General features: G+C 52.9%; 1 protein-coding gene across 40 annotated transcripts in view; it reads right to left on the bottom strand.

Moving 5' to 3' along the window:
• NCOR2 (nuclear receptor corepressor 2) overlaps window positions 1-18,288 on the bottom strand; it is a 395,046-nt gene that overhangs the window by 92,474 nt on the left and 284,284 nt on the right. For 21 of the 40 annotated variants that reach the window (XM_065568675.1, XM_065568667.1, XM_065568670.1 and 18 more), the window contains 3 exons: window positions 6,413-6,547; window positions 5,334-5,506; window positions 1,895-1,957 (listed from right to left, as the gene is read on the bottom strand). In XM_065568675.1, coding sequence (XP_065424747.1) covers window positions 1,895-1,957; window positions 5,334-5,506; window positions 6,413-6,547 — 371 coding nt within the window. Of the gene's footprint in view, window positions 1-1,894; window positions 1,958-5,333; window positions 5,507-6,412; window positions 6,548-13,686; window positions 13,796-13,877; window positions 13,965-14,486; window positions 14,643-18,288 lie in introns of those variants that run through there. The other 19 variants (XM_065568677.1, XM_065568676.1, XM_065568679.1 and 16 more) reach the window with 6 other exon arrangements.

The raw sequence follows: 18,288 nt of genomic DNA, 5'->3' as shown, positions 1-18,288 counted from the left end.
ATGCCTCCTCCCCACAGTTCCATCCTCCATGCTGGCTTAGGTGGGTGGCTACCAAGACTGCTCCTTTTAGCACAGCCCCACCGTGCAGCCTAAATGGCTCTTCTACAGTCAAATCAGAAAGAGGGGGCTGCTCAAAGTGACCCTTGCAGCAGAAATCCACTGACCGGCAGCTGCTAATCTCAGCAGCTGGAGCTCAGCCAGGCAGCCTGACTGACGTCTATCGAGTAAGCGACGAGCCTAGAGAGAGTAACGCTTGGCCGGACACAAGACTGGCCCAGGGGTCTATACAGGGTCCGAATGGCTCAAACGAGAACAAGCCAAACATATTGGTATATTCGTATTAGAAATAAACTCAGTCCAGGATACTGCAGGCACGCGAGAAGCCAGAGGCTATGCTCCATGTGCCTCCTGCAGGTGCTTTTCCCCAACTGATCTAACACCTGCCAGCCGGTCTGGCTAAGTTTGCTGTCCCCAAATGAAGCTGCACGTCTACACTACTCGCAGGCCAGAAGAGCGGGAGCAAGCTGAGCAGGATGCACTTGGCACTGGCTGGGAACTCAACCGCAGATCAACAGGACATGACTTCGGAAAAAATTAAACAGCAGAAATCTTGGCACAGGAGCCCGACAAATGAGGGGGAAGTGGCAAGGGGAGCCTGCTACACTCAGCACATTTACACAACGGTCTCAGCGACGGGCTCTCTCGGCCACAGGATGCAAAACAAACCTCCTCCGGCCAGCAGCCTCGCCCCGGTTAAAGGGACAGCCCCGTCTCAGCATTCAGCAGGAGAATCCCCATCTGCAATTGCGATTCAGGGGCCTGGGGGCTCTCGGTTGATGATGTAGCAGTGGCAGTCGCTTTATGAACAACAGTGCATCCTCTAAAGGAGGCAGCAGAGATCGGAAACTCTGACTTGCCATTAGTGGGCTATTGCAATTGTGCAGTTATGGGCCAGGGGGGTTATCTTCTACTCTTTTGATACATGGGAATCCCTCTGCATGGGCATCAGGGTACATGCCTTTTACCGGTGTGGGGCCATGTGTGAACCACGAACACACAGAAAGTGACCCCAAATTTGGGGTCAGGAAGGAATTTTCCCCCAGGTCAGACTGGCAAGGACCGTAGGGGCAGAAGATTGCCTTCCTCTGCATGGATTATCTGCTGGGCATATCTCACTAACACAATTTCCTGCCACTGCAGAGACCTCGGGCACTGGGCACCTTGGTCCCTCCAGTTTTCTGCCTGTGGCACACAATAGTTTAGTCTCCTTAGGCTACAACACTCTGGTTTAATTCTGGTTGTTGGACTTGGTGTGGAGGTGGGTGGTGTTTGCTGGCCTGTGATATGCAGGTGGTCAGACTAGATGATCCCTTCTAGTCTTCAACTCCGTGACACAGAGCTAAACCCCAGCTATCTAGCCCAGGCCTGCAAACCACCAACTGCTCTCCCAGTTCGACATCGACACGAGTTCTGGCCATGCAGCCGTCTCCTCTAGTGACCTCGCTCCAGAAATGTGACAACACCTTGTCCTTCCATGACACACATCAATCGCGCATGACTCCTGGAGCAAGCACTGACAAAATCCCCAAGCTTGCTGCCAACCTTGTAGCTTGTTACCAACACAAACACAAAAGCACTTTTCTCAGACTATACAGGTCCTCGTTCCTGCTCGCCTAAATCGAGCATAAATCAGGAGTCACTCCACTGAAGTCAATGGTTTTACACAGTGGGTGAAAGCAGTGTAAAGAAGAACAGAATCAGGACCCCAAGATTCAGTGTGGTAACACACCCACACTGTCTCTGCTGGGCGTGTACCATCTAACACCATGGACTGGCTTCCTTTCCAAACCAACAGAACTGGCAGATGGAGAAAAAAAAATGTATTGTGTATTACCTTTTTTGGCCGTTTCCATTTCTTCTTCTGTCCAGCGAGAACTTTCATTCATCTCCAAAGAAGCTGAAAAATAAACAGACAGAACCAAGCGGTTACGGTGAGAGGGATTTAAACGTACGAAACACAGCAACTGAGCCAGAAAATCTCAGGAGGGTTACTCGCGCCCAAATGCCAGCCACTCCGATCAGAATACACTGGACACGGATAGCGCCTTTCATCTGAGCATCCCAAAGTGCTTCACAAGCCTCCGTGCCAGGCTTAGATTCGGGGAGGTGCCAGGCCCAATATCACTGAGCCAGCATAGTATTCGTCACACCGATGGAAGTTCTGAGTGGAAGGTGGCTTTGGGCTGGGAAAACGAAGCTAGCCCCCCTTAGGGAAACTGCGTTTTGCCAGTGATATGTTGGTCCCACTTGCCCTTGTCCCGCAGAAAAAAGGTGTGACGTAGTTACTGATTTTATTCTAATTGTGTGGAGAGGTGTCGTCGCGGGGGGTGGCAAGAGCTGAGAACTCAGACCGACTGCAGGGCCGTGGTCATCTCAACGATACTGATCAACCCCCAGGGAGCGAAGAGTCAGTAGGGGGAGCCAGTCGGCAGCAAATCTGATGCGCTTAGAGAGATGGTGCAATACCCGGGCGATCAGAGATTTCCAGAGACTGCATGCAGCACCTTGGGCTACATCGGATTCACTTTCACACCCGACAAGAGCCTCGGAGCAACAGCAAATCTCAGGAGGCCTGAATGCAACCGTGCCCTCCAACCAGCATAGTAAGAGATGGGTGCTGGTCATGCCCACCATTCACTTATATTCCCCACCCCCGTGCTCCATGTGGGCCTGAGTAAGGTATTCACTGGCAGCCTGACACACGTGAGCAAACCCTACAACAACAAACTACTACGTGAGTCAGAGACAGAAACCCCCCAGTAAGCAAACAGATTTTCATTTCAGCTGCCAACAGGCAGAGCATTATTTCAACACCGAGGAGAGAGGTTTTGACCACGTCCTTTTAAAATGGAAACTAGGCCGACCGGCTAGGTTAAAGGACAGTGGTGGGGAGGAGAAGCAGCATCTCTGAGAAGCTTGTAAAGGCTCTAGGGCTCTGGAGGGGGAAGAGTACAGCTCTGATGCCCACAACCTGTTAAGTACCAGGGCCTGGGAGTAAGAAAAATGCATCTCCTTCACAGCTGACTGCACCAGATTGCAGGTGTCGCCTTGTGGAAGTCACCACAGGTCATTTCCTCCATTAGAAATATAGTCCCCACAGAGATCCAGCCAGCACATGTTAGCTCAGCTGGTAGAAGAAATCAATACCTAGGAATTTTCTTTCCCCCTTCATGGGCAAATTCAGGGCTTCAAGATTTATTTGCTTTAAGTATACCAAACACACTTGACTAGGGATTTAATTGAGTTTTAATAAGATTGTCAGGGTATGTTAAATAAATGTCAGATAAATGGCCTATTGGGTTTGATTAATGATATTTATTGAGGTTGAGCAGTTACGTAACAGATGTCTACTGGGAACTGCAGCGTGCTGCAGCTAAACCACAGTATGGGGGTTTTTGTTTGTTTTTTAATGTTCAATGGGACTTTAACATGCAGTAACTGTCTTCGCCAACCTACATTAAATCACTACTGGGGAGACACAAAGTGTAACTGATTGCTTCGGCATGCCAGTGACATCAGCCCATTTCCTTTGGTCACTTTACTATTGTCAGCTGGCTTTTCTCCCTGCTTGTGATTCCACTGGAGACCTCTGGAGGAAACATGCTACCTAAATGACTGGGCTTATTCCCTACCGCTACTGGCACAATGCCTAAGCACCCCAAACAGGGCCCAGGGCCCCCCCGTGCTAGCACTATACACACACAGTCACTGCACTGGAGAGCTCACAGTCAAGGGTTTAGACAATACTCAGCCGGTGAATCAACAGACACATTTGCAGACCTAATTTATACTAATAAAGACACTGCTTTCAGTAAGGAAATTCTCCAATAGACAGGTATGGATCAATGTTTCTTTAGTATTTGCTATAGGGAATCAGGCAAATACTGCAGTCAGCGTATCGAAGACAGCCGTGGATAGTTCCCAAGGGGAAACCACCACCTTTTTGTCAATCATAGAAGGAAGGGAAAGATAGACACCATCTACCATTGCCTGGATATGGCACGTTTCAACACTTACAAGCCCCCATGTGGCTGGCAGTGGAAGCTATCAACTTTGTATGATCTCAGCTGCATGCAGGATCCTTGTCTCCTGTCATTCCAAACTAAGGGTTACGCTAGCCGTCTGTCCATGAGTTTTAGGGTGAGATCAGTTTGACTTCTCTCTCTTATTTCTGACAACACCACGGGCACCGCCCTGCCAGCCTGAGATGCCCTAAAGTCTCAGGAAACATAATGGCACTTTCAGGATGTTCCGGGGTTGTTGTATTGGGTCCTCTCCTTTGAGATCACTGCACACGTGTTTGCACGGCAGGGAGGTTGGCTGAAACGGGGCAGGGAATCAGAGCTGCGTCGAACCGGCTAGCCTAGCAAGTCAAGTCCCAAGCGCAGACAGCGTGGGACAGAAAGCATTGGGGGAAGTGATGTGCTGAGGATCTCCTCCTCTGGAAGAAATATGGAATCACAGGCTATAGGCAGAGAGTTGTCCCAGCCTTCCCCTCACTGAGCCATCATGTGTGGTGCCCACAAAGGCAAGGAAGGGAAAGCCTGGCTTTCCAACACCACGGTCACTGCAACAAGCTGCATCAGGGCCATCGCCCATCCCTACTGCTTCCGAGACCAGGCACGCCACAAACTGGAGGGAGCGGGGGCCAGAGCAGGGAGCAAGTGAAGCCAAGCGAGGCCCCCGGGCAGGTGCAGCGCACTGTGACTCGGCTAGCTGCGGAGCTCTCAAGGACAGTCTGAGCCTGCCTCAGGGCACATGGTGAAACACGCTGCCAGCCAGACTCCCAAGGATGGCCTTGCACTCAATAGTCACCGGCAGTACAGAGAGGCCTGCATGAAGATCTGCACGGCTTTGCTGAAAATGGCACAATTCCCTTTGCCTTCCTTCGGGGCTTTCCAGCTGAGGTGCCAAGTGACGCAAACCTCACCTGGTGAGACACAGGCCTAGCCCTCTGAGATGCCTCCTGTCCAGCTGGATGAATTCCACTGGATAATCCTGAGGTGCTGGTGAAACATCGCTCCCACTCCTCAGGGCAGGAGGAATTTTAAAGAGCCAGGGCTGTAGGACAGGATTATCATCCTCCATGTCCAGATAGGGAAACTGAGGCACGGCGACTTGTCCCAGGCTGCCCAATGAATCAGTGACAAAACAGAGGCGAAACCCAGCAGCCTTTGTTCCCAGGGCCTTCCCTCCACCCAGCTGGCTGGACTGATACAAACCCCTCCTCCCCACCTTGGGTTAAGGAGGCTTTGTGGCCAGCAGGTACATACCCAGCTCTGTGTTCTGCTGCGGAGCGGCTGCCTCCTCGTGGTTGGCCTCGTTAGCCATGGAACGGGTGATGCGGCCTTTGCGCCTGCCCTGACTGTTGGCGGTTTTACGCCCTTTGGAAGCGACGGCTTCTTTCTCGTCGTTATCCTCCCCGGACGTGTCGTCATTCTTCTCCCTGCAAAAGCAGGGAAATCACTGGGTGATGGGATATATTTTGGGAGTTTGCAACGAGGGCACTTTGCCTGACTTTGGGTGGGTTGGGCTTTTTTTTTTTTTTTTTTGCAGATGGTTGCAGTTCCAAGAGCGCGCAGAGACCTGACAGAGACAGGTTTAACGCTGGGCCATTCAAATTTATCATCGCCTCCTCCTCATTTATCTTCCTGAAAGGGACCTGCTGGTAAACGTTTAGGCAGCCTGGATATAATGAAGCCAGATGTTCTCCTAAGCCAAGTATTAAGCCCATTACAGATAGCTAGCAGTCTGCCTGCCAACCTTTCCCAGCAACAAATCCGGCGTTCCCTGCTAAGCCAGGCGGTGCCAAGCACGGTTATAAAACTGGTCAAATCCCTTGAGCTGGAAGATCTCACATCGACAGCAACACCGCTAAAGGTGAAGCTCTATGCTCCGCTGCATCCCGAGTTCTGCTTTGACTCTAGGAGGCTCAGCCATATCTTGCAACAATCAAACAAACCCTGGTATCAAAGCTGCTTCATGGACTGATCGGCTTTATAAAGCAAATCCGTGATTTCATCTAGGCTCTCCAGGGATGCGGGGGAAGAGGGGAAATCTATAAACGAATAGACTCGCTCCTTTCCTAGCAGCAGGTTTAGCCTGCTCTGTGCTAGGAGAAGAGATGGGTACACGCAGCACATCCAAGGTAACCTGCGAAAGGATCACCCAATACTGGGATCAGAGCCCAGATTCCGCTGGATGCACTTCAAAGCATTGACCACTCTCCTCCCCCCGCCCTCCCAGTGCGGTTCTCCTTAAGGAGGGAGCATTGAGATGATGCATTCCCAGCCCAGTGCACACTATGATCCGTAGGGGCGAGGAGCGGAGAGAAAGGAGAAAACTTGCTTACTTTGTCAGTTCTTCTTTGTCGTTTTCTGCTTCCTGTTTGTCTTCCTCCTTCTCTGCCTCCTTCTCCTTTTCTTTCTCTTTTTCATCCTTCTCCTCTTGGCTGCTACGGGGCATCTGCTGCTGCTGCTGCTGCTGCAAAACAAGGGACAATAGAAAAAAAACAAACAAAACTGTTGAGGCGGATAAATCTTAGCACCTGGCCTAAACCAAACAAGCGCATTTCAACAATGCTGAAGGGGCTGACCGAGAGGGGAAACGAACAAAGTGCTGCTTGAGCCACGGGGTGGACATCTGCAGTCAAGGGGCAGGCAGGGCTGCTGCAGGCCAGCGGGGCAGAAAGCTTAATGCAGAGATCAGAGCCCGCTTTGGGTCTATGCTTGGGGACCTGATCCAACTCCCATTAAGGTGAATGGAAAGGCTCCCACTGGCTACAGAAGCGACGAGGCTGCAGAGGCTACGAACGACGCAACCCATTTCAGGGCAAGTGACGCAATGAACACTGTGCAGGAGAAGTGAACCTGACCCCCGATCACCTGGAGGAGACTCAGCACAGCTTGACAGAAACTTCATTTAGAAGCCGTTACTCCCATCTGCCCCAAACAGGCACCCACCTGTCTTTACCCTCCTTTAAGAGAGTTTGTGCAGGCGCCCATCAAAACTCTATCGGCACCGCCCCGCTCCCAGGCATTTCATGTTACCAAACAGGAGCGTTTGTAAAATGATAATAATGATGCTGGATTCCATTTTGCAGCTGCAGGAAGACATCAGGGGGGAGGCCCGATTCCTCAGACCTCCTTCTGGCTAGCATCAAATGAAAGGAATTCCACAGAGACGTAGAAATTAGAGACGGAAATGATTTATTAAGCCATGCAGGTCCCCAGCTAATACAGGACTGTTTCCTATAGTAAATCCACTGGGGCTTGGCCAGCGCAGCTTCCCTGGGGAAAGGATTCCACAGGCTGAAAGGAAGAAATCTCAAACTGAACTGATCCGCAGAAGGGCTGATCCCGGATGACCTGTGCGTCCTGCTTACAGCTGCTAGGAAGGTGCTTTATGACAGAGGTGTGCGATTTGATAGCACACTCCAGCGTTGCCCGTGAACACAGATCTCCCATGCACCAGTGTTCTGCGCCAAGTGAACTCTTGTGCCCCAAAGGGTTAGTGCTAACGGAGACGCACAGAGCTATCGAAATGGGCTACGGGAAGCGACAGGAAAGCATCGTGTTCTTTCAGGCCTTGATTCGGCAAAGTACTGGAGGCACGTGCTTCACTTTAAGGATACGCTCACGACGTCAGCGCCTCTCTTTCTATTTGTGTGGATTCAAAGGGCACAAACCAAACGGCAATCGTAAAGAGCGCGCCTGATTCTCCACTGCCTGCTGCCCTACGCTGGCATCTGCGCTTGCACAACGGGAGTGTGAAGCCCAGCCAGATCAGAACGGCAGCCTTTCACGCCCGCGGGGCACTAGTGAAAATGACGACACGAGGCATGAAGCATCCAAGAATCGGACGTAGTGACGGGAGAACTTCGAAAGGGTTGGAACCGCAGTTCAGAGAATACCCAATTGCTTTTCAAACCTTCCTCTGATCCGCCAGAAGCTCTGTAGTCTGCAACAGGGCCTGCAACAGGCTGTCTCAGGAGATTTCTGGGCAGGTAAACCTAGCTTAGCTGGAAGCCTGGGTTCTCAGGACTGGCAAAAGTAAAACGTCTCTAAGTATCAACCGCTTCCGATCCTGCAATGAATTCTGCATGGGCAGCCACTGGGCCTGTGTAGACATGGAGCTCCACTCACATGGTACTCGCTGCAGAGGGGCGGGATCTAAAGGGTTTATATTGAGATCTGGGGATGGAAACAGTGCTCCTCCCTCCGGGGCGAGGGAGCTCCCTGAAAGGCAAGAGACGTTCTCTCGACCCAATTCACACAGCTGCTAGATGAATCAGGCAAGTTCAGAGAAGCCGTTCGGGTATTTAAATGCCGCATCATCAAATCAATACAGGAAATTTAGACTCGGACATTGATGCAAGTGTAAATAACGAGGCCCTACAAGCAAGTGCTTCTGCGCCTGCAGAGTAAAGCCAGAAAAATGCCCTTGTCTAGCTAGATCCCCAATGCACATACTCATTCATCCAAAAGATCACACTAGAGGAACTGCTGCCAATGCATCTGCATGGGCAGGAAGCAGCAGTGGAGGGTGTTAGATGGCAGGAAATCGGGGGCGGGATCTTTCAGACCTCATTGCGGGTTAGCGAGAGCAGCCTGGATGGGGCTAAACTTAGTGCCATTCATTAATAATACTAACTAATGCTAATAATCTGTTGCATTCGTTTCAAGGAGGCTGCTGCAGAAGTGGAATCCAATGCTCACGAGTGCAAAGCACTCTCTGCTTGCTGTCCTCAGGAACACCAAGAGACAGTTTTGTTGCTGGCAGCAAATACAAGCTACTTGCTGAGTAACCGCTACTAGGTAGCCACATGCGTCTGCGAGACCACCCCTTGTAGCCATGAAGGCAACGCACCCGATGGCACGGAGGACCTCTCGGGAGGTGGCAACTGCACCACTTTATTTGGCTTTTCAAAAGCGCTTGGTTTAAACACAAATCCTGAAATAAAACTGAAATGCAAACACAGCAGCTACTGTTCTTCCTCCTGCTCCTTTGATGGCCTCTTGGGTTGGCAGGAAGCGTTCTCATGGCTAAAAGGAATCTCCCAACCTCCCTGGACCCATGTCTCCAGAATGCGACGGGTATGATTTACACCCACCAAAAGGTTCAGCTCAGACTGCAACCCTCCCTCTAACTCAACTCCTCCTCCCTCACTGGCCTGGTCCCACCCCCTCTACACAAGCAGGGTCAAATATTACACATGCTCAGTCCCTCTCCTGGCACTGTGGCAGAGAGGCCAGATTTCCCCGCTGCCCACGGGCAGGTGGTTAAGGAGGGGAGCAGAGCCGCACGAGGATCAGCGAGGATCATCCTGAACACAGCACATGGCAAAGACCAGGCTGACGGGGAAGGAGCGCACAACACACCCTCCCTGGGTTGCACTAATGCTGCCCTGAACTCCGTGACCCTTTCTGAGTCACTGACGCGGTTCGCCAGTGAACTCTGGAGTCTGGGTTCAGCTCGGACAAAGAGCCACAAGATTAGCAAGACTCCTGAGCTTCGAAGGGCGTGATGGTCTCCTGAGGAGAGGCGTCTGGGTGGGGTGGGCTAGGGCTTCTCATTTGGTCAGATCCGGCACTCTCCCTCCCTATTAACCATTTCAGCAACGAGGCCCAACGGGTTTTAGGAAAAAAAATCATCTTAGGCTTTTTTCAACCCTTTTTACTGCACTTTCCTGACGTCCAGCAAATGGGGCGCAGACCTGCCTCCCGCTCCCTCGCAGTGGGCTGAATTACACCGCGTGACGACAGCCCAGGACGTGCAGATGCCAGCGAGCGTGTAAAAGGCCGGGGCGGGGTGTCCCTCGCAGCTTCACTCCCGCTTGGGGTGAATGTTTTGAGCAGCCACCGATACCCCCCCCAGCCATGACTTCCCAGCGCTCCCCCGGAGGACCTGCTGCAGCGCTATCCCACCGAACCTGTGCCATGGTGTCCGAGAGCTGCCAGGACCCCGGGAGCATGCGGTGAACTAGACGAGGCCGCGCGCTCCCCCTTTGCTGCTCGGCTGCCAGGCGAGGGGGTGGGGTGTGCTTATTTGGGGAGCTATTGTGGGAAGGCCAATGAAAAGCGGGGCCTTGTGTTTTTAACACCAGCCAGCCACAGCGGGCGTTATATAGCTAGGCATGCTCCCAGGGCTGGGTCAGTAGCAGATCCGCACTGCCAGCCGGCTCTGGCTGCCCCGGCATCTTCTCACCATCTTCCTCCCCCTGCCCTGTAGGGCTACTCAGGACTGCTCCACTCTCCACCCAGAGTCATAGCAGCTTTCGGCAGCCCACAGCCCCTTGCACTGAGGAATCACCTGTCCATCCCTCCCTCCAGAAGGGACCATGGACACTCCTCACTGCCTGGGGTGGTGCAGGCAGGAATTCTCTAAGACAGCCAGGAGAAGGCCTGCTCTGTCCTGGTCACACAACCCTAATTAACCTTCAGACCGATGGATTCCTTCGTGGTTTGTGGGCTTTGGGAAACAGGCCTCTGTGCAGCAGATGGAATTCAGGATGCAGAGCAGAAGGCGCACTAGCTGCCACGACGTCCAAGTGCCCATCTTCCACACTGAGGTCAACGATTAATCGAGTGATCCAGGAGACGGTTCACCACGCAGTCTAACAGCCCCTCCCTGCCAGATGGGTACAGGCCCTAAACACGCCTGTGACCACAACAGCAGCAAATTGCCTCTTATTCCTGCAAAGACGCCAGCTTCTCAGTTCGAGGCCTCACTGATAAATGCTCCAGCCAGTGTGCGGCGAGCTACAGTGTCCCTGCCCTGCTGCAGCCTTCCCCCCACCCCATTACCGGTTCCCCTTTGCTCAGGCCTGGCCTACACCTAGAACTTAGGCTGACCTAGCTACACTGGATGGGGCTGTGAGAAATTTCACAGCCGGTGCGACGCAGGCAGGTTGCCCTAACTCCCACTGTAGAGGCAGCTAGGTCGACACAAACATTCATTCCTCGCCCCGGCGAGAGTCTCTCTGAGAGGTGCATTACACAGCTGAGCCCAACCCCTTTGTCGATGTAGGAAGCACCGACGCGACAGCGGCACAGCTGCAGACCCACAACTGTGTCGCAGTAGCCGCTGTAGTGTAGACATCCCCCACAGCGTGCAAGCAAAGGGGGATGAAATTTACAAGCCTATTCCATCCCCTGGCCTGCTCACAAGAAGGGAGCCAGCAGGCAGAGCTGAGATGGATGTGACATTACCATCCTTCCCTTCTGAACTGACACATACTAGGTGGGAACAACAGACAGGAAGGATGGTCCAGTGGTTAGAGCACTAACCTAGAAGACCTGGGTTCAAATCCCTGCATTGCTACAGGCTTCCTGTGAGAGCCTGGGCAACTCACTTAGTTGCTCTGGGCCTCAGGTCTCCATATAGAAAAATGGGTCTAATAGCACTTCTCAACATCACAGGGGGTGCGGTGAGGTGCCCAGAGATGCGGGCCATGGAGGTACCTTGGATAGATCAGCTCCTTTGGCCTTGACAATCGCCACATAGAGTTCCTGTCCACGGCTTCTCAAAGCTGTGTTCCTGAGGGAAGGCTTGTATCATCTTATCTTGTGTTTGCACTTATTCAAACCAGAGTGCTGTAATCCTGTACGGCAATTGCAGCTCTTCCGCATAGTATCAGATTGGGATAGCACAGATGATATGATCTCTGAGCGCCAACGAGCAAAACCACCGAGTGGGACGGGAGCAATAAGGCAACGAAACACACCCACCGAAATACATGCGCATGTGGACGCAGCCCAAAGCGAGTCTATGTCCCTTGCAGCGCTGCAAAATGGGATGTGCATTTGAGTAATTTGATCCTTCAACAGAAAAGAGAAACGCAACGCACTGGAGCTTAAACAAGCACACACAATTCCACTTCCGGTAGCGGGTTTGCGGGGTACGTACACTGAAAGGCTGTGTCCGGGTCTCCTTCCCTCCCGACGAAAACTGGCACTTTTTTTTTTTAAGTTTGCCCCACCGAACACTTTTAAGCAAGTCTGATGCAACGTCAGCCACAGCATTAACCCAGCATCATCTCACAGGAAAATGTGTGCTTCACCCCACCAAAAACATAAATAAAATAGCCAATGGCGCCCCCTAGTGTTTGGGCCCTGGGCTGGGCTACCCAAATGGCAGTATTGCCCTAAGACGGATCAGAACAGCATAGATGACAGAGAATCAATACATCCTACTGCAGCAGAGGAACGGTTATTGTTATGATGCCCCATCCCAACGGTAAAACAACATCAGCGTCAACATCTTTAGCACAAGGCCACTGAGGAAAAATGCTACTGATTCAGCTTGTAATCCTTCCCCCAGTCAGAAGGCCTCCTGGCTAAATGTCTCTTCAAATTATTCCCCATGCTGTGAATCCGCTGCAGCAAAAGGAATGTCAGGAGCCGTCAGCAGAGCCCCGGAGTGCAGTGAGATACCCACCGACCAGCCTGCGAAGGAACCTTGGGGTATGGCCATACTGACGAACGCCACGTTTCCCACCAAAGCAGTGAGCATCACGCTGAAACCCAGCAAGCCCTGGCTGGGAACAGAGCACGGAGGAACCCGGAGAGGTTGAGCCCACACACTGCAGCACAGGTCAGATGCAAACAGAAAGTGCTCCAAGTACTTGCTCTGGCACTCCAAGAACGTGGACATCTCCCAGTAGCACCGTGGAACCCGGGTCACAAACCCGGACCCCATGATTCTAGGCACTGCACAAATGCAGAAAAGACAGACCCTTATCCAGAAGCCAAATCGAAAACCACAAAGTAAAACAAAAACAAAGCAAACAAAAGGCTTGGATGGGGAAAATAAAGGGATCTGTGCTGTTGGCGCTCTCCATGGCAAAACTACAAAAGGAAAGGACGGGCTGAAGAGCTCTCAGCAGGAAAACACCTGGAGCCAGCGAGTCACGGCTCCTCGCCCAAGGCACAACTAGCCCTAGAAGTATATTTTCTAGCACTGGGTGACATCCAGTTTTCAGGGACACCGTTCCACAGTCTCTTTGCCGGGAAACGTTTCCCCGATATCTAGCCCACAGCCCCTCTGCTTTAATCGAATCCCAGTGCCTTCTGGGGGGAAGCGGCAAGCGGTGCTAGGGGTTAGCGTGGGTCCTCTCTCGTCGTAGGGTGGACTATCCCGATGGGCACGGCGTGTTTCCAAGGGTGGGCAGGAGCAGAATTAACTCCTGGCAGCTCAAGCATCCATCTATCCAGGGTACAGATCGGCTCCCATTTCTGTATATCTGAGCCCCTTCCCGTGTGACACAAGTATCTTCATAACACCCCCGAGCGGCACAGCAGGGCTCTTGTCCCATTACAGAGATGGGCCATGAAGCACATGGAGGCTACGTGACGTGCCCAAGGTCCCATGGGAAGTTTGTGGCAGAGCAGGGACTTGCAGGTCTCTCAGGACCTAGGCTAGTCCTCTAACCCCTGGACCCATCCTTCTCTAGCACCGACGCTCGTGCTTATCGTTCCCCTCAATCCCTCCTGTTTATTGAAATCAGCTTCGCGCGCGAGAGGAGCACGGCTCTCCAAGCCCCGGGGTGCAGGCCGACGTTCCCCGGAGCCCTTCCCGCCCTGCGCTGCCGCCTGGGCTGCTCAGTAACTATAAACAGCTGCTCACCTTTGTCCTCGTTTCCCAGAGGACTCGGATTAGCTCTAGACAAGCATGAAGCTGGCAGCCTTTCCTAGAAGCCGTGTGCACCTCCACTTAACTCTCCTTCCAGGCAGGGACAGCACGCACCCACCCACTGGCAATGCCAGCCAAAGCTCCCCCCCCCCCCCAGCAGCTCTTATCTTTACAATAATACACACCCAAATTACACCCCGCCCCCAGGCAGCCAGGCGGGAAGTCACCCTGCCAACTCCTTTGGGCTCCAATGTCATGAGGATTTTGTGGCTGTGAAGCTCTGGCCCCTGCCGAGCTCTCACTCGCCAGCCCCTCCCTTTCCCTCCTCTCGAGGTCCCGGCTCCCGAGGCAGCACTCGCCTTCCCTGAGTAGTGAGGGGCTCCTCGCTGCACCCCTCCCTGCCATACACGCTCCCAGCCAGCGGTGGGGAGGGAAAGGTGCAGCTCCTCCCACTCCTCTGTTTACTTCCTCCCAGAGCCAGCAGCTGCTGGGATCTGGCGGGAGACTGCAGGAGGAGGGGTGGGGAGCAGGCTCTGTGCCTTCAGCTTCCCCCCTCCTCCAGTCCCAGAGGACAAGGAGGGGCCTCAGCCCCCCCAAGGGGCGAGCGTCCCTCTCGGGGAGCTCGGCACCTCAGCGAAGTCCTTTCAGTCGGTCCAGTCAGGGAGGTTTCCCCGCCCTCGAAAAGCTCCAGCCAGATTCACAGGCACCACGCAGGAGCCAGGCCCAGCTCACAGGCAGCCGTCCCCGCTTGGAAGGACGGCAGCCTCTCCCCGCCGGCTCCCCGAAGCACTTACTTCCAGCTCCATCCCGGACCCTGCCTCGTGCGAGCTACTGCTCCCATACAGCCCCATAGCCGGCTCCCGGCGCTTCCCGCTCCCCCTCACAGCCCTGCCAGCCGGGCGGGGTGCGTCTACATTCTCCGGCTCGGGAGGCTTCCTGACGATTTGCATAGTTAAGCCGTAAACTAACCACAACATTCCTCTTACGATTTTGCAATCGGCTGGAATAACGTGGTCGCGCTAAGTCGGGCCGATGAATCATGATCTATAAACCACAGGGCTCGTCACCGGGGCTAGGGGCTGGCTGCAGCCAGCGTGATTAATCTCGGGGGATGCCAGGGTTAACTTACAACCCGTTGCTATTTATTTTCCAAGCTTTCAAGCCTCCGGAGAGTTCCTGTTCCTGCCTTCCCCTCCGCCCGGCAGGGCCGAGATACTCGAGGCCATGGCACTGTGTCAAGAGGATCAAGACAATTCCTCTGCCACACACAGGAACCTCACAGGCAAGAGGGGATTGTGCATGTAACCCCGGAAATATGGCCTCCTGCACCTTGCGTCCAGGAGAGACTCATGTTCTCCAACAACCCCACTCAGCCCCCTAACCCCGCTCAACGGAGTCATCAAAACCCCCAGCAAAAAAACACTGCATGGCTCCGCTCCCGACCCTGCCCACTGTTTGAATTATCAAGGCACCTAGGGCCCCAGCTGTGCTAGGGGCTGTACAAACACAGGACAAGAAGACGGTCCCTGCCACAGAGAGGCTGTTCCTTCAGTCACGCTCTGTCAGCACCATTGGGGTGAGAGCCTTCTTCTCTGCGGCTCCCGCTGCCTGCAATGCTCTCCCAGTGCCTCTGTTGGTTTACCTAGGACGGGCCTCTTCCCTATCCTTCCCCTCAAGCTCCCCTCTCCAGGAGCACAAGAGCCTTCTCTACCATGCCAGCCTCTGGAAGTTTCACCCTGTCTCGCCAATGCTCCCACCTCGAGCCCTGCTGTTCTCCCCAGTGCACACCTCTCTCCCGTGGCTCTCCAAGGAAGACTTGCCACCCCACCTCAGTTGCTGTCCTGACCTCGACGTGGCACAGGTCAAGCCTGCAGGATGTGAGACAGCACGATTAAGCTAAACCCCTGCACCTCTCTGTGTCCCAGGTAACACTCAACGGATCTGAGGGCCTGGAGCTTGAATGCATCCTGGGGAGAACAGGCACCACCCCCACCCCCCTCTCTAATTTGGCAATGAACGAGATATTGCATCTCCCCACAACAGCTCTTGCCCTGAAGAGAAGCCGTGAGCCAAGCAAGTTCATTTCATCCCCTCTCCACTCATCCCACGACACCTCAGGCAGCAGTTCCAGGGTATGTTTCTAGTATTAATAACACGGCTTTTACAAACATCACCTTGGGTTTGTTCTGTGCTCTCCACGGCGATGCTCGGACACTAGTGAAACCTCCTTCCTCCCTGAGACAATATCGCCTTCCAACCAAATCTGTCCTGACAGCGACGTCTAAAAGCGTCCCAAAGCTCAGACGAACCCTCTGACAACCCAGTGCACTTTTCTCCCCCTCTTTTTACAGCTCTGTCTGGGGAGTGTTTTCTCCCACCACACAGCGCTGGAGACTGGATTTTCCTTTGGGTGACTTCCGAAGAATGGCTCCGATTTTGTTTCCCATTTGCATTTGGTTGGCCAGCAGGCTTGCTCTGGGGCCATTGCACGTGACCAGAGTGACATAAATTAAAAAAAAAAAGTTCAGAGACAAGCTTAAGGCAGAGGGTTGAAGGGACCTGGGCACAGAAGCACCAGGAGGCCTGTGGTTTTCTTTTCTACATGAGCTTGGGGTGCCTGGGGGGTGGGGTAGAGAACAGCACCAGCCTTATTAAGGAACCCACTCTATGGGCCACATTATGTACGGCCCTGCTTGGGTACAGAGAATCCCATCCCCCCAGCGCGCCCACACAGGAGGCAACCATAGACTCCAACCTGAGAAGACTGCTACTGACTTCAGTGGGTACTTTGCCCAGGCCGGTCCCTTCGCAGGATCAGGCCCATAACATGGCTGTAAGCACTGGAGCTACCAGCTAGTACTGCCTCGTAGGAGTTACTGTATGGTTATGGTGTCTGTCCTCTCCCCCTGCACCCATGAGCGCTGCCAGGAGAGCCCTGGCTACACCTTCAAAATAGTGCAGTAAGTCCCGTTGCTCCCTGCGCTTGCTCCAGTGCTTCCCAACTCTGCGACTTCAGCCGTGCACCTCCCTCCTGTCCCCACCTGGATCTGCCGCAGATGAGGTATCGTTCACTCCCCAGTCAGTGGCTTGGCGCAGCCTGCTCCACAGCCAAACAGCATGTGCATCTTGTACCTTTAATAGGACAACCACATACTGTCTTTTGCAGTTAACATGAGCAGGAGTAACTTGTGTGCATGGAGAGGAGAAGGTGAACCTACCACTGCAGATACGAGAACCTCTGTCAATCCCCTCTTCTAACCACTAGCAAACGCTGCCAGCACCCCACAACGTCTCCTGCAAAGCATCCTTGGATTGTGCTGGTCGACATTACAGCAGAGACGGGGCAGAGACACTTACGACAGCGGCTTGATGCCAGGCAGCCGCTGCAAATAGCATCAGTCAGACCACAACCCACAGGCGGCCCTCGCAGACAGGATGGATATAGAGCGCAGGGTGGATGGCTGGGGCTTTTATTATTGTTTTTAGAGTATATATGTATTACATGACCACCACCCATGCCCCAAAGTCTTCGCTGTAATTGTCTGGAATGTCCCAATCCCCACAGGCTGCAGAGCCTCGCATCTCATTACCATACTTGGCACCCTCCGCTCATGGGAAAAACCTCAAATCAAAGCATGCTATCACCGAAACAACACGCAGAGAATGAGGAATAGCTGTCGGGTGCTTGGCTTTGATGACTGCTGTCCCGAGCCTCCATCTGAGAGAGCAACCGTGGAAGCAGAATGGAATCAAAGAGCTGGGTTGTAGATTCTATAAGGAAAACAAGTGCATAAAAAATATGCACGGTCAACGACTGGCCTAATTCTGCTGAGAAGTCCTGGCAAATAAGAATAAACCATGGAAGGTGATCCTTTGCTAGTATGCAATGGAACTGTAGGGAACTGCATTTTTGTATGGTGGCTAATTGTCACAAGATACGGAAAAGGCCTATAGCAGTCAATAGAGTATAACAACTTCCCTATAGGTACTTTGAACTGTCCTATAGAATTTGATAGAAAATGTTGCTACAGGGTGGTTAAAAAAAACCCCAACAAACTCTTCAGAGAGGAGATGATTCTCTGTGGATCAGTTTTGTCTCACAGTTACCTTGTGCCCCCTGTTGTATCCACCTGTGGACTCGTCTTATACTTACATTATAAGCTCCGCCGGACTGAGCTTGTCTTTTTGATATGTCTTTGTACACCACCTAGCACACTTCAGCCCTGGTCTCTGACCAGGGTCCCTTGGTGTTACCACACTACGAACAAGAATAGTAGAGTCTGTGAGGCGTAGACTGATTTCTACAGAACCTTGTCAATTTGATCCCTCGTAGGTTCTCCCAGGCTTTTCCATAAGAGGGTTGGTTTCGGTTTTGGGTTGCTGCTGATTTTGTTTAAAGTGAATCGATTGCCTGTGCAAGATGAGTCCCAAGAGATTGGAAGGAGGATAGGGATTACCATATTTGTACATGGGGACGGAGGGCAGCCCACACTCACTGACCCAGTCAGGATATGGATTTTTCTCCTCTTCTGTGGTTTGCCTTCTCACCCACTAACTGTCTTCTGATGCACTATTTATCTCTGCCTGCAGCCTCAC

Source organism: Chrysemys picta, chromosome 15 (assembly GCF_011386835.1).
Source record: "Chrysemys picta bellii isolate R12L10 chromosome 15, ASM1138683v2, whole genome shotgun sequence".
Classification (NCBI taxonomy): domain Eukaryota; kingdom Metazoa; phylum Chordata; order Testudines; family Emydidae; genus Chrysemys; species Chrysemys picta.
This window is presented reverse-complemented; position numbering and strand designations above follow the sequence as displayed.